General features: G+C 42.2%; 1 protein-coding gene across 2 annotated transcripts in view; it reads right to left on the reverse strand.

Moving 5' to 3' along the window:
* CKAP2L (cytoskeleton associated protein 2 like) overlaps positions 1 to 11,772 on the reverse strand; it is a 35,086-nt gene that overhangs the window by 11,939 nt on the left and 11,375 nt on the right. For both annotated transcript variants that reach the window (XM_004388862.2, XM_023742815.1), the window contains exons 4-5: positions 4,112 to 5,355; positions 553 to 760 (exon numbers count right to left, since the gene is read on the reverse strand). In XM_004388862.2, coding sequence (XP_004388919.1) covers positions 553 to 760; positions 4,112 to 5,355 — 1,452 coding nt within the window. The remainder of the gene's footprint in view (positions 1 to 552; positions 761 to 4,111; positions 5,356 to 11,772) is intronic.

An 11,772-nucleotide genomic window follows, 5' to 3' on the forward strand; every position in this document is an offset into this window, starting at 1 on the left:
TAGGTTCCTTCAGGGAATCTCCTAAGGATCATACCCTTTGCCTGTCATCTACTTTATTCTTATCTGCAGAATCCAAGACATAATTTAGACGCTGTTTATAGCTACTCAGAGCATTTAGAACAATACATATTTACACATGATCTTGCTTTTGACTTCAGCTTCAAACCCAAATGTTAAATGTGGACTCTTTGGACCTTGATACACAGAGAAGGCAAAGTTCCTTTTGGATCTTTGGATCTGGAGACAGACTCCTTGAGAGAGTTTCCTAACTTCTCTGGGCCTCCACTCTCTTTGTAAAGTGAGGATAGTGATAGCCGTTATGATAGTTAAGAGGTAATACATGTCAAGTGCTTACAACAGTGTCTGGCATACAAGAACCACTATTTAATAACCACCATTATTATTAGTGCTCTTCCTCTATATTAAAAAGAACAGCTAAATTTCTACCAAGACAGATGGAATAGGTAACTCCCCTACACTATATTGAAGAAACCCATGTAAACATTCCGGGACCCTGAGGCAAAGCTCTGGGAGTGTATCCTCCTCACTTACCCCTTCAATGAGCTGCAGACATTCTGTCAGAGTGTTATTGATTTTACTGGACAGTTCAAATTGGGCTTTCTTTTCTTCCTCTTCTTTTTCAATGCTCTTCCAGAATGAAACATTCATTTTCTCTATTACTTTTCTTTTCGTTTTAAGTTCCATAGGAGGCCGCTTATAGACTTTCCCCTTAGACTTCTGCCATTCTTCCAGCTGTTTCCTGTAATGCAATTAAAGAGGTGGGGCGAGGGGTTAGTTTTTACATAGTCAAGCTTCTCAGATACGTGATATGCGTAGATTGAGTGTAACTAAAGACCTTCAACTACAGGCAAAGTCAGAAGAATGGAATTAAAAAACAATTTACAAATGGGTAACGGCAGCACTGGGTTGCCCTATTCTTCAAAAGACAGGTGCCATAGGGATCACTAGGACTGCAGGTGATCAGCATCTCAGTCTTCAAATTCGTTAACTTTGTGATTATTCTTCATTATTTTTCTCTGGAAATTTTCATTTCATCTGCATGCTGGCTCTGACACTTTCCTAAGACACCCTACATCTGAGATCACTTGGCACCCCATTTCTCTCACCATAAGCTTGCTATCAGTCACTCACTCAGACCCATCAAACTTGCATTCTGCCCTCTGTAGGGTCTTGGTCACTCAAAATGACCCACTTTACCCAGTTCCTTAGCCCTGTCTTGACCACGCATGACTCCCTTTCTTCCTTAAGTAGACCAGTAATTTTAGGGCTCTTTTCTTAAGTAGCTGGTCTCCGGTTCTACCAAGTTCTAATCCTGGATCTCTTCCACTGTTCACATTCTCCACTCCTGCTTCTGAGTGGCCTGTAGGCTGCTGCTAGGGAGGCACCAAGACACGTAGACCTAAGAGTCTGGAGATGCACGTTTTCTAGCTTCTTTAAATAACAACTACATGTTAAATAAAAACTGTTCACAAATAGACATCTTCAGCCTGATCTCTCCCTGGAGCCCCAAGCTTCATAAAACCCAGTGCCTACTTGATGTCCTCAATTTGATATCTGCCATGCATCTCAAATTTAATATTGTACAAAAACAAACACACACAAACTCTTGATTTTCATCTCCGACTCTGTTCCAAACAGTCTTCCCTGCCTTGCTAAACGGCACCCAATCCACCCAGTTGCTAGGGCCCAAAACTAGACATTCTCTTCGAGTAGTCACTTTCCTGTCCCCTACACCCGACACATCATTGTGCACAGTTAGTATTACTTCTATCTCCACTGCCAGCCTCCTAGTCCAAATCACTGTCATCTTCCGTTCAGCCTGCGAACTCATCTCCTTGCTTCCACTCTAACCGTTATCAAATTCATTCTTTGCACAGTAGCTAGAGTGATCTTTAAAACGTAAACCAGATCATATCACTGCCAGGGACTTCGCATCACTCTTGGAAAAAATTCAAAATGTTTTCCATGGCTGAAAGGCCCAGCATCATTTGGCTCCTGCTCATCTCACTGACCCCATGTCATGGCACTCTCCCTCGTCCCTCTCCCACCACTTCAGAAACTCTGGCATCCTTTCAGTGTCCTGACCCGAGTTCATTCCTGCTCAGGGCCTTGCATTTTCAGTCTTCAGTTCTTTGATCAAATGTCACCTCCTTGAAGAGATGTCTGTAATTATCCTGTCTTACTTAATCACACGTTGATTTTTCTGTCTTCTCCACCAGAATGCAAGCTCTGTGAAGGCACTGGATGTGGGTGCCTTGCACAGTGTCTGGCACACATAGGTGTTCAACATGCAGTAAAACTCACCCTTTAGTGTGCAGTTCTGTGAGTTCCGACAAATGTATGAAGTCAAGTAACCACCACTACAAGCAAGATACAAAACAGTTCCAACACCCTCAAAAAATCTCTCAAACTCCTTGTTATTCAACCCAGCCCCAACCTCAAGCTCTTGGCAACCACTGATCTGTTTTCTGTCCTTATAGTTTTGCTTTTCAACATTAAAATGCCAATAACTCTTTTTTGAATGAACATATGCTCCTAGTAACCCTCTTGTTGCTCTCCTTGGCTCCAGAGCACAATCCACACAGTGCTGATTTCAGCCGCACTGCTCCCCACTCACCTTCACTCTAAGTACTTATTTCTTGATAAAAGTTGAGACAGCAGGCACGTGTTGCCTCTGTTCTGGGCCCCCTTTCTATCTCCTTAGCCTTCCTTCTCATCACAAGTAAGAGGGAGCTTTCTTTCTGTGAAGCCAGCTTATTAGCAGGTCCTCACTGGTGTAACTTTATTTCTTGAGAACTTGACACACCAGACAACACTCTCTTTGGGGACAGACTGGCTGTGTGCTCACCACTGCACCCACCAGCGCCTAGCACGCTGTTGGTGAAGGAACACTCTAGGAAGGAGTGAATGAATTTAACCTTCTCCACAGTTCCTTCTCTTTTGTAATCAGACATGTTCAGCATTCAACACATTGTCTTATGATGGACTGTTGTCTAATCTAGACTGTGAGCTTGAGGGCAGAGACCTTGACTTCCTTATTCCTCAGCTCAGGGTCTTTGCTCTCAGTTTTCTTTGTCCTTCTTCTCGTCACTAGCCTCTTCTCAACCTTAGCTCTCAGCTCAGATGTCACTGTCACTACCTCACAGAGTATATCCTGTGATCCTTCTATTTAAAGAAGCCACCCTAGCCCTCTCTATCAGATTATCCTGAATTAAGTTGTTTATTTTCTGTCTCTTTAGGGGGGCAGAGAGCTTATTGGTCAGGGCTGTGTCCAGAGAATAATCTTGCCTTCACTTCACCCTGCTGCATTTAAGCTACTGTATAACTTTACCTGTTCCTTTCACCCTTGCCAGGAAATCTCCTGATTTTCTTCTTCAACCAGGTGTACATAGGTGCTTCCACTGAGAGGTTTACAGTTATGAGACTAGGTCTGGCCCTATGCGGAAACTGTACACAATCCTTTGGCTCAGTTTCAAGCATCATGTCTATTAATATTAACTCCCAGAAAACGGAGATCCTGATTTCTATCATCTGACCCTTCGCACTCTGGTTTTGAACTGCTTGTATGCCTTAGCTGACTTCCCCAAACTTGGCCTGCTCAGACTCATGGAAACTTCTGGTTCCTTCTCCCCTGATGTTTCTGGACCTAACCACTGGTCTGCTTGACAAGCGGCCACCAACTCCCCACTTTCTAGCTCTGTGAACTCACTGCTCTGGCTCCTCTTAACCTGTCTATTGCTCAGTCCCTGTGTGGCACTTCTTGAACAAGGAGTCTACACCTACAACCTCTATTTTATACTCATCCATTCTGCGTTTGAATTTCTTTTTTTTTAAATATATAAACTATTTCAAACATATGGAAAATTACATAGAATGATTTATAACACATGTATATACCACTAAGCTTTGTCAAATCTTAATAATTTGTTAAATTTGCTTCAAATCTTTTTTTTTCCTTCTTTTTCAGGGCTATACCTAAAAATTACTTAGGAACCATTACTTATGGTCTATTTCCTGATCAAGTATTCTTGGTTGTCATTTGCCTAATCATTTTAAGTTGCAAAATAATTTTAGAACCAAAGCAAAGTACCTTCGATCCTCTGTTGCCTTTTTTTTAATATTTGGGTTAGTTGGGGTCCCATCTGGGATTCTTCTATTCATGGTTGTGTCACCAGCCTGAGTTTTGGGAGCTGTCTTATTCAGAAAATAGTTCTGGTAAAGAGTCCTTTTCAACTTGGAGTCCAAAGTCTGCACTTTTGGCTGAAAGTCATTGTTGCATTTATTCCCATTTGTCCCATTTGCTCTTATGCTAGGGGTGCTCGGAATTACTGGATTAGAGTTGTCAGCTGTCAGATCAGGCCTCCTGCTTAAGTCTTTTGAATTCTGCAGTACAAACGATGCCTGGGGTCTAAAACAAGGCTGATTAGGCTTCTGATCTTGTTTAATGTTTGGATGTCTGTTGTTAATTCTTCCCTGAAGCAAACCGGTGTAGGTCTGGGGTACCAAACGTTTTGCTTTTTGTTCGTTAACATATGATTGTAACTTAGCTTCATCTGCTTTTTCATGTTTAGCCCTGCTAATGTTTATATCCTGTTCCTTGGCCACAGGTTTTTTTGATGCTGGAGTCCTACTAAGGGTCTTAACAAAGTGACAGGGAACTGTCCTTGGGGGTTTTTCTCTTCGTCTTGTAAGATCTGCTCCTCTAGACAGTTGCTGTGATTCTACTGGTTGAATCCTGATTTGTGTTTTTCCAACAAATGGCTTATTACCTCTGTCTTTCAGAACAGCACTATTCATTAAACTTTTGCCCAAGGCTTGTTCAGGAGCTGACCTGCTCTTGGTTGGATTATGAGAGTTAGTCTCTGGCTTACTTACAGTACAAAATTCAGGATCTGGCTTCCTCTCAGAGTCTGATAAGGTTTGGGGCAGGTTCTCTTTATTTATCTCCTTTAGAAAGCGATTCAAGGATTCATTTTCAACCTGGGTATTGTCCACAGAATCCATACATTTAGCCTTTTCTTGATCTGTTACCTGCTGCTTTGTAGTTTTCAATTCCTGTCTGGGACATGATCCCATAGGCTTTCTTGATGGTTCTCTTGTAGCGGATGATCTAGTTTTGGGCTGCTTTTGACTGCTGCTGGAAGGCTTACAATTTAGGTTAGAAGAAATACATCCTGAAATTAGCCTTTTGCCCACAAGTTTTGGTGGATCCAACTTTGGTTTCTGGGTCTCTGTGATATTGGTGGGTCTAGGCTGGAGTTTAAGGTTGATGGGCCTTGTAGTTTTGACAGGCAAAGCAACATGGTTGGTAACATCCTTTTTGGGTCTAATAGTCTGTAAGGACAAAGAAAAACATCCAAAAAGTAAATTCATAACAACAGCTCACTATTTTTTAAATAATAATAAAAAATCCTGTTTAAACACATGCTAGAAAAAAATCAGGTATTTTAGTTAGAATCTAATTTAACAAAGTTCAGTCCTGAGACAGTAACAAAAGGCTCACTAATAGATTTTTTAAACCATTTTTTAAACTGTGGTGTGTATATATATATATATATATATATATATATATAAAACAAATCATTTGACTTCTGAGATATATACATATATAGCAAATAGTTGATTTTCATAACTTGAGTTTCTATCAGAAATGTATCAGAATCTTTTAGCTTGATAGAATTAAGCAGAGATGCAGTGAATATACAAAAACTGCTGTTAAAAAATAGAGTTTGCCTCAAGTTAACAAATACTTGCTGAACGCTCATTATGTTCTAACAAGTGTCCTTCTAGGGACTCTGGGGAGATCAGTGCATACTAAGCTTATGTTAGGGCACCTCCCAATAAGCTCCTCCTCCTACTTTGTACTGCTGCCCTATTTAAAAAAAAAAGACAAAAACACTGCCTTTGTAAAGGTGGCGGTGTCAGTCAAGAACTTCTGCTTCATCCCCAGAGACAGGTAAGTAAGAAGACCTACAGGTGGTTGATGCTGTGAGGCCTGAGATACTTTGGAATAGCTCTCAATACACATCTAACATCTCAGTAGAAACTAAGTCCTATTTGTGAAGTCAGACAAAACAGGGTTGTAAGGTTAGAGTCTAAGCTATTAACAAGCAAATGATTATCATGTGATGTAATTTTGTATAAGAAAGTAGGATTAGGTTACAGAGGGCTTTGAAAACTAGGGAAGGGAGTTAAAATCAATGTGTTAAATAATAAGAAGGAGCCACCGTGGATTTCAGAGCCTCCAAGTGAAAGCAGTTACTCAGAAAGGAGAATTTGGCAGGGATTTGTAGGACACGTGACTCCAGGGGAAGATGTGGGAGTGCCAGAGTTACCACTCCCTATTTTTGTTGTTGTTGTTGTTGTAAAGGTATATATAAGCACAATTGCCAATTCAATATTTTCACATGTACAATTTAATGACACTAATTAATCACAGTGTTCAACCATCGCCAATATCCGTTGCCAAAATTTCCATCACCATAAAGAGAAAATGTTTCCTAAACAATGTTTCCCCTCCCCCCCCACCCCTGGTAGCCACTAATAAGCTTTGTACTCTATTCATTTACCTATTCTAGATATTTCATATAAGTGACTACTCTCATTTTTGATTTGATACTATTGTTAGGAATCACTACGCAAACTTGGGTACTGTGTAAAAGAAACCAGCAGCCAGAACCACTTGGTACCGAGGGCAAAGAGATGTTCACCCTGGAATGCTATGGGTGTGTGCGCGGTGTTGTCGGCTGGGTGGGAAGGGGAGAGACGGGTGGTACACCCACACGGTCACATCTGGGTTGCTCCTTGAGCCCCAGCACGTACACCTGCCTAAGATCTCTCCATCACTGCTTACTGAAGAGGTAGGGCTGTTACTAACAAACGTGTGTCACTCTTTAGCTGCCCTTTCTTGAACATTAAAAAAAATTGAGATATAACTCACATACCATAAAATTCACTATTTTAAAGTGTACACTTCAGTGGGTTTTAGTATATTCACAAGGTTGTACAACCATCACCGCCATCTAATACCAGAACTTTTTCATCACCCCAGAAAGAAACCTTGCAACCACTAGTCACTCCCCATTTCCCTCTCTCCCCAGTCCCTGGCAACCACTAATATACTTTCTGGTAACCAATAATCTACTTCCTGTTTCTATGAATTTGCCTACTCTGGACATTTCACATGAATGGAATCATACAACATATGGCCTTTTGTGTCTGGCATCTTTTACTTGGCATAACGTTTTCAAAGTTCATCCATGTTGTAGCATGTATTACTACTTCATTCCTTTTTATGACTGAATAATATTCCATCGTATGGATATATTACAATTTGGTTACCCATTCATCAATTGATGGACATTTGAATTGTTTTCACTTTTTGGCTGTAATGAATAATGCTACCCTGAACATTCGTGTGAATATATGTTTTTAATTCTCTTGAGTATATACTTAGCAGTGGAATGGCTGCGTCATACAGTAGGTGTATGTTTATCTTGAGAAACTGCCAGAGTGTTTTCCAAAGCAGCTGCACCCTTTTACATTCTCACCAGCAGTGTATGAGGATTCCAATTTTTCCACATCCTTGTCAACACTTATTATTGTCTTTCTTTTTGATTACAGCTATCCTAGTTGGTGTGAAGATCCCTGGGTAGTGCAAGGTTGGTAGTTCGAACTCACCCATAGTGCTGTGGAAGAAAGGCCTGGCAATCTGCTTTGATAAAGATTACAGCCAAGAAAACTCTATGGAGCAGTTCTACTCTAACATGTAGGGTTGCCATGAGTTGGAATCCACTTGATGGCAATGGGTTTTAGTGGGTGTGATGGTTAAGGTTGTGTGTCAACTTGGCTGGGCCATGATTCCCAGTGGTTTGGCAGTCATATGATGTTGTGATCACTTCCAAGATGACATTTGATATAATGGGATCACCTCCATGATAGAATCTGCTGTAAGTAGCCAGTCAGTTGAAAGGGAGTTTCCTTGGGCGTGTGGCCTGCATTGAGCATAAGTGGACATTCTGGCAAGACTTTTGCTTGCTCTGGATCCTGCAGCTGACTCCTCTTCATCTGACCTCCAGTTCTTGGGACTTGAGCTAGCAGCTTACCTGCGGTCTTGCCTGCTAATCTTGGGATTCATTGATTTTCGCAGCCTGTGAGCAAGAGCCCTGCTCTCTGACCTGCCGATCTTGGGTTTGCCAGCCCCTGCGGCTACGTGAATCAGGAGATGCCTGTATCTTGACCCATGGACTTGGGATGTTTCCGCCTGTACAACTGCATGAGCCATTTCCTTGATAAAAATCTCTCTCTGCATATATATTTATACGCTTCACTGGTTTTGCTTCTCTAGAGAATCCAGCCTAAGATATTTGGTACTGAGAGTGGTTCTAGAGAAACAAAATTTTAAGGATGGTTCTCAAGTCTGGTTAGTCTTAAAGATGTAGATGACTCTGCTTCCAGTAGTAAAGAGGGCACTGCTAAATCCAGGGCTTGAGGTGGCAATTCAAATATGCAAAGTACCACCTCCAAGAGATCAGGTATCGGTGAAAGTGAGGCTCTGGATGATTGCATGTGTGATATCTTTCTACAGTTTTGTCATAATGAGAAGTATATATAAGGAAGCTGGTTGGTTGGTCCTACTTTCACCAGACAAACTGGTGACAGAAAGAAATGAGCTCAGGGCTTCAGAGTCAAAGCTCAAGTGCTGCATAAATGACCTCAAAGTTTCCACTTGTGCCTTGAAAGAAAGCCTTATTTCTTGTAGTAACAGAGCTGATACTGCTGAAAACCAAACCTCGAGTCTTATCATAAGAGTGGAGGAATTACAACGCCAACACAACTGTCAACCTCGAAAGGTGCTGAAAGGTGAAATGTGTCTGAAGTTAAAGTAAGAGCACTGATTGGGAAGAAATGGGATCCTGAAACTTGGGATGATTCCGCTATGAGTTGGAATCTACTCGAGGGCAATGGGTTTGGTTTTTGGTATGTCTAAAGAGACTTTGAGTCATTACCTGGGGCATCGCCTGAGGCAGATGCTTTACAAGACAATGCTGAATGTTCTCAAAACATTTTCCTACCATTGATTTTGGCTTCTAGACCTGTAACTAGACTTAAGTCCCAGCAAGCCCCAAAAGGTGAAGTACAAAGTGGAAACAAGGAGGAGGTAATGCTACACTCCAAAAGAACTGCTTGACTTTTCTAATATGTACAAACAAACCTGGAGAATATGTGTGGGAATGGCTATCAAGGGTGTGGGATAATGGTGCAAGGAACATAAAGATGGATCAGTCTGAGTTTATTGTTATGTGCCCATTAAGCACAGATTCTTCATTCAGTGTTTCAGCTCAAGAAGTTAGGAAAGGATCTAATAGCTTATTTGGTTGGGTGGCTGAAGCATGGATTATGTGGCAGGCTACATTAAATCAAGTTGAAGTATCAGACCTGCCTTGCTATATTGTAGAAGGTATCCGAAGGCTTAGGGAACTTGGCATGCTAGAGTGGATTTATCAGGTTAGACCCAGAGACCCACACATGGAGTGCCCGGAGGACACACCTTTTACCACAACAGTGAGGAACAAATTTGTAAAGGGAGCCCCAGCATCCTTGAAGACTGCTGTGATTTGTATTTTATGTGTCAGATTTGACAGTGGGAACTGCCCTAAATGAATTAAGGCACCCAAGTACAATGGGGCTGATTGGAGCCCGTGGTGGTAGGGGCCAAGTGGCAGCACACAGTCAACAAAGACAAGCTGGGTGTGGTTACAGTAATGGACAGTCAAAGCAGTAAAAGCAGTAAACAGAAATAGTCTGACTTGCATGGACTTAAGGTGTTGGCTACTTAGTCAGGTATACCTAGGCGTGAAATAGATAGAAAATCTACTAAATATTTACTTGATCTGTATAAGCAGATGAATTCTAGGTTAAGTGAACAGTAGTCTAACTTGAATTGCCAGAATAGTCACGGCCTCTCAATCAATTCCCAGACTTGAGTGAGTTTAAAAACCCAGAACCACCTGAATGAAGGGGAGGCCGAATTCCCTTGATGAAGGACTCCACTACACTGCCCATAACTTATACTGTTAATATTTCTTCCAGGCTTCCTCAAAGGGATCTCTGGCGTTTTATGAGAGATTGTTCACTGGGGAAAAGGAAATAATCAGACTTTTCAGGGATTACTGGATACTGGCTCTGAATCGGCATTAACTCCAAGAGACCCAAAACGTCACTGTGGCCCACCAGTCAGAGTGGGGGCCTATGGAGGTCAGGTTATTAATGGAGTCTTAGCTCAAGTCTGTCTCACAGTAGGTCTAGTGGGTCCCCAAACCCATCCTGTAGTGATTTCCTCAATTCAGGAATGCTTAATCAGAATAGATATACTCAGCAACTGGCAGAATCCCCACACTGATCCCTGACAAATGAAGTAAGGGCTATTATGGCAGGAAAAGCCAAGTGGAAGCCATTAGAACTGCCCCTACCTAGGAAAATAGTAAACCAAAAGCAATACTGTATTTGTGGAAGGACTGCGGAGATTATTGCTACCATTAAGGACTTGAAGGATGCAGACGTGGTGATTCCCACTACATCCCCATTCAACTCGCCTATTTGGCCTGTGCAAAAACAGATGAATCTTGGAGAATGTCAGTGGATTATCGAAAACTTAACTAGGTGGTGACTCCAATTGCAGCTGCTGTTACAGATGTCGTTTCATTGCTTGAGCAAATTAATACATATACTGGCACCTGGTATGCAGCTGTTGATCTGGCTAATGCTTTTTTCTCCATACCTATTTCGAAAGACCATCAGGAGCAGTTTGCTTTCAGCTGACAGGCCAGCAATACACCTTCACTTGCCTACATCAGGGCTACATCAACTCTCCAGCTCTATGTCATAATTTAGTCCGCAGGGACCTTGATTGCTTTTCCCTTCCACAAGACGTCACAACTGGTCCATTACACTGATGACATTATGCTGATTGGACCTAGTACGGAAGAAGTGTCAATGACTCTGGACTTATTGGTAAAACGTTTGCATGCTAGAAGGTGGGAAATTAATCCCACAAAAACTCAGGCACCTTCCACCTCAGTGAAATTTCTAGGGGTCCAGTGGTGCAGGGCGTGTCAAGATATTCCTTCTAAAGTGAAGGATGAGTTATTGCATCTGGCTCCTCCCACAACTAAAAAGGAGGCACAACGCCTAGTGGGCCTCTTAGGATTTTGAAGGCAACATATTCCTCATTTGGGTGTGCTACTCCAGCCTGTTTATCAAGTGACTCGAAAAGCTGCTAGTTTTGAGTGGGGCCCAGAACAAGAGAAGGCTCTGCAACAGGTTCAGGCTGCTGTGCAAGCTGCTCTGCCACTTGGACCATATGATCCAGCTGATCCAATGGTGCTTGAAGTGTCAGTAGCAGATAGAGATGCTGTTTGGAGTCTTTGGCAGGTCCATATTGGTGAATCACAGCGCAGACCCTTAGGATTTTGGAGCAAAGCTCTGCCATCCTCTGCAGATAACTACAACTACTCTCCTTCTGAGAAACAACTTTTGGCTTGCTGCTGGGCCTTAGTAGAGACTGAACACTTAACCACGGGACACCAAGTCACCATGAGGCCTGAGCTGCCCATCATGAACTGGGTGTTGTCTGACCCACAGAACCATAGAGTTGGACGTACACAGCAGCACTCCATCATTAAATGGAAGTGGTATGTTCGAGATCAGGCCGAGCAGGACCCGAAGGCACAAGTAAGTTGCATGAGGAAG

The sequence above is a fragment of the Trichechus manatus genome, unplaced genomic scaffold, assembly GCF_000243295.1.
Source record: "Trichechus manatus latirostris isolate Lorelei unplaced genomic scaffold, TriManLat1.0 scaffold00219, whole genome shotgun sequence".
In the NCBI taxonomy this organism is placed as follows: Eukaryota; Metazoa; Chordata; class Mammalia; order Sirenia; family Trichechidae; genus Trichechus; species Trichechus manatus.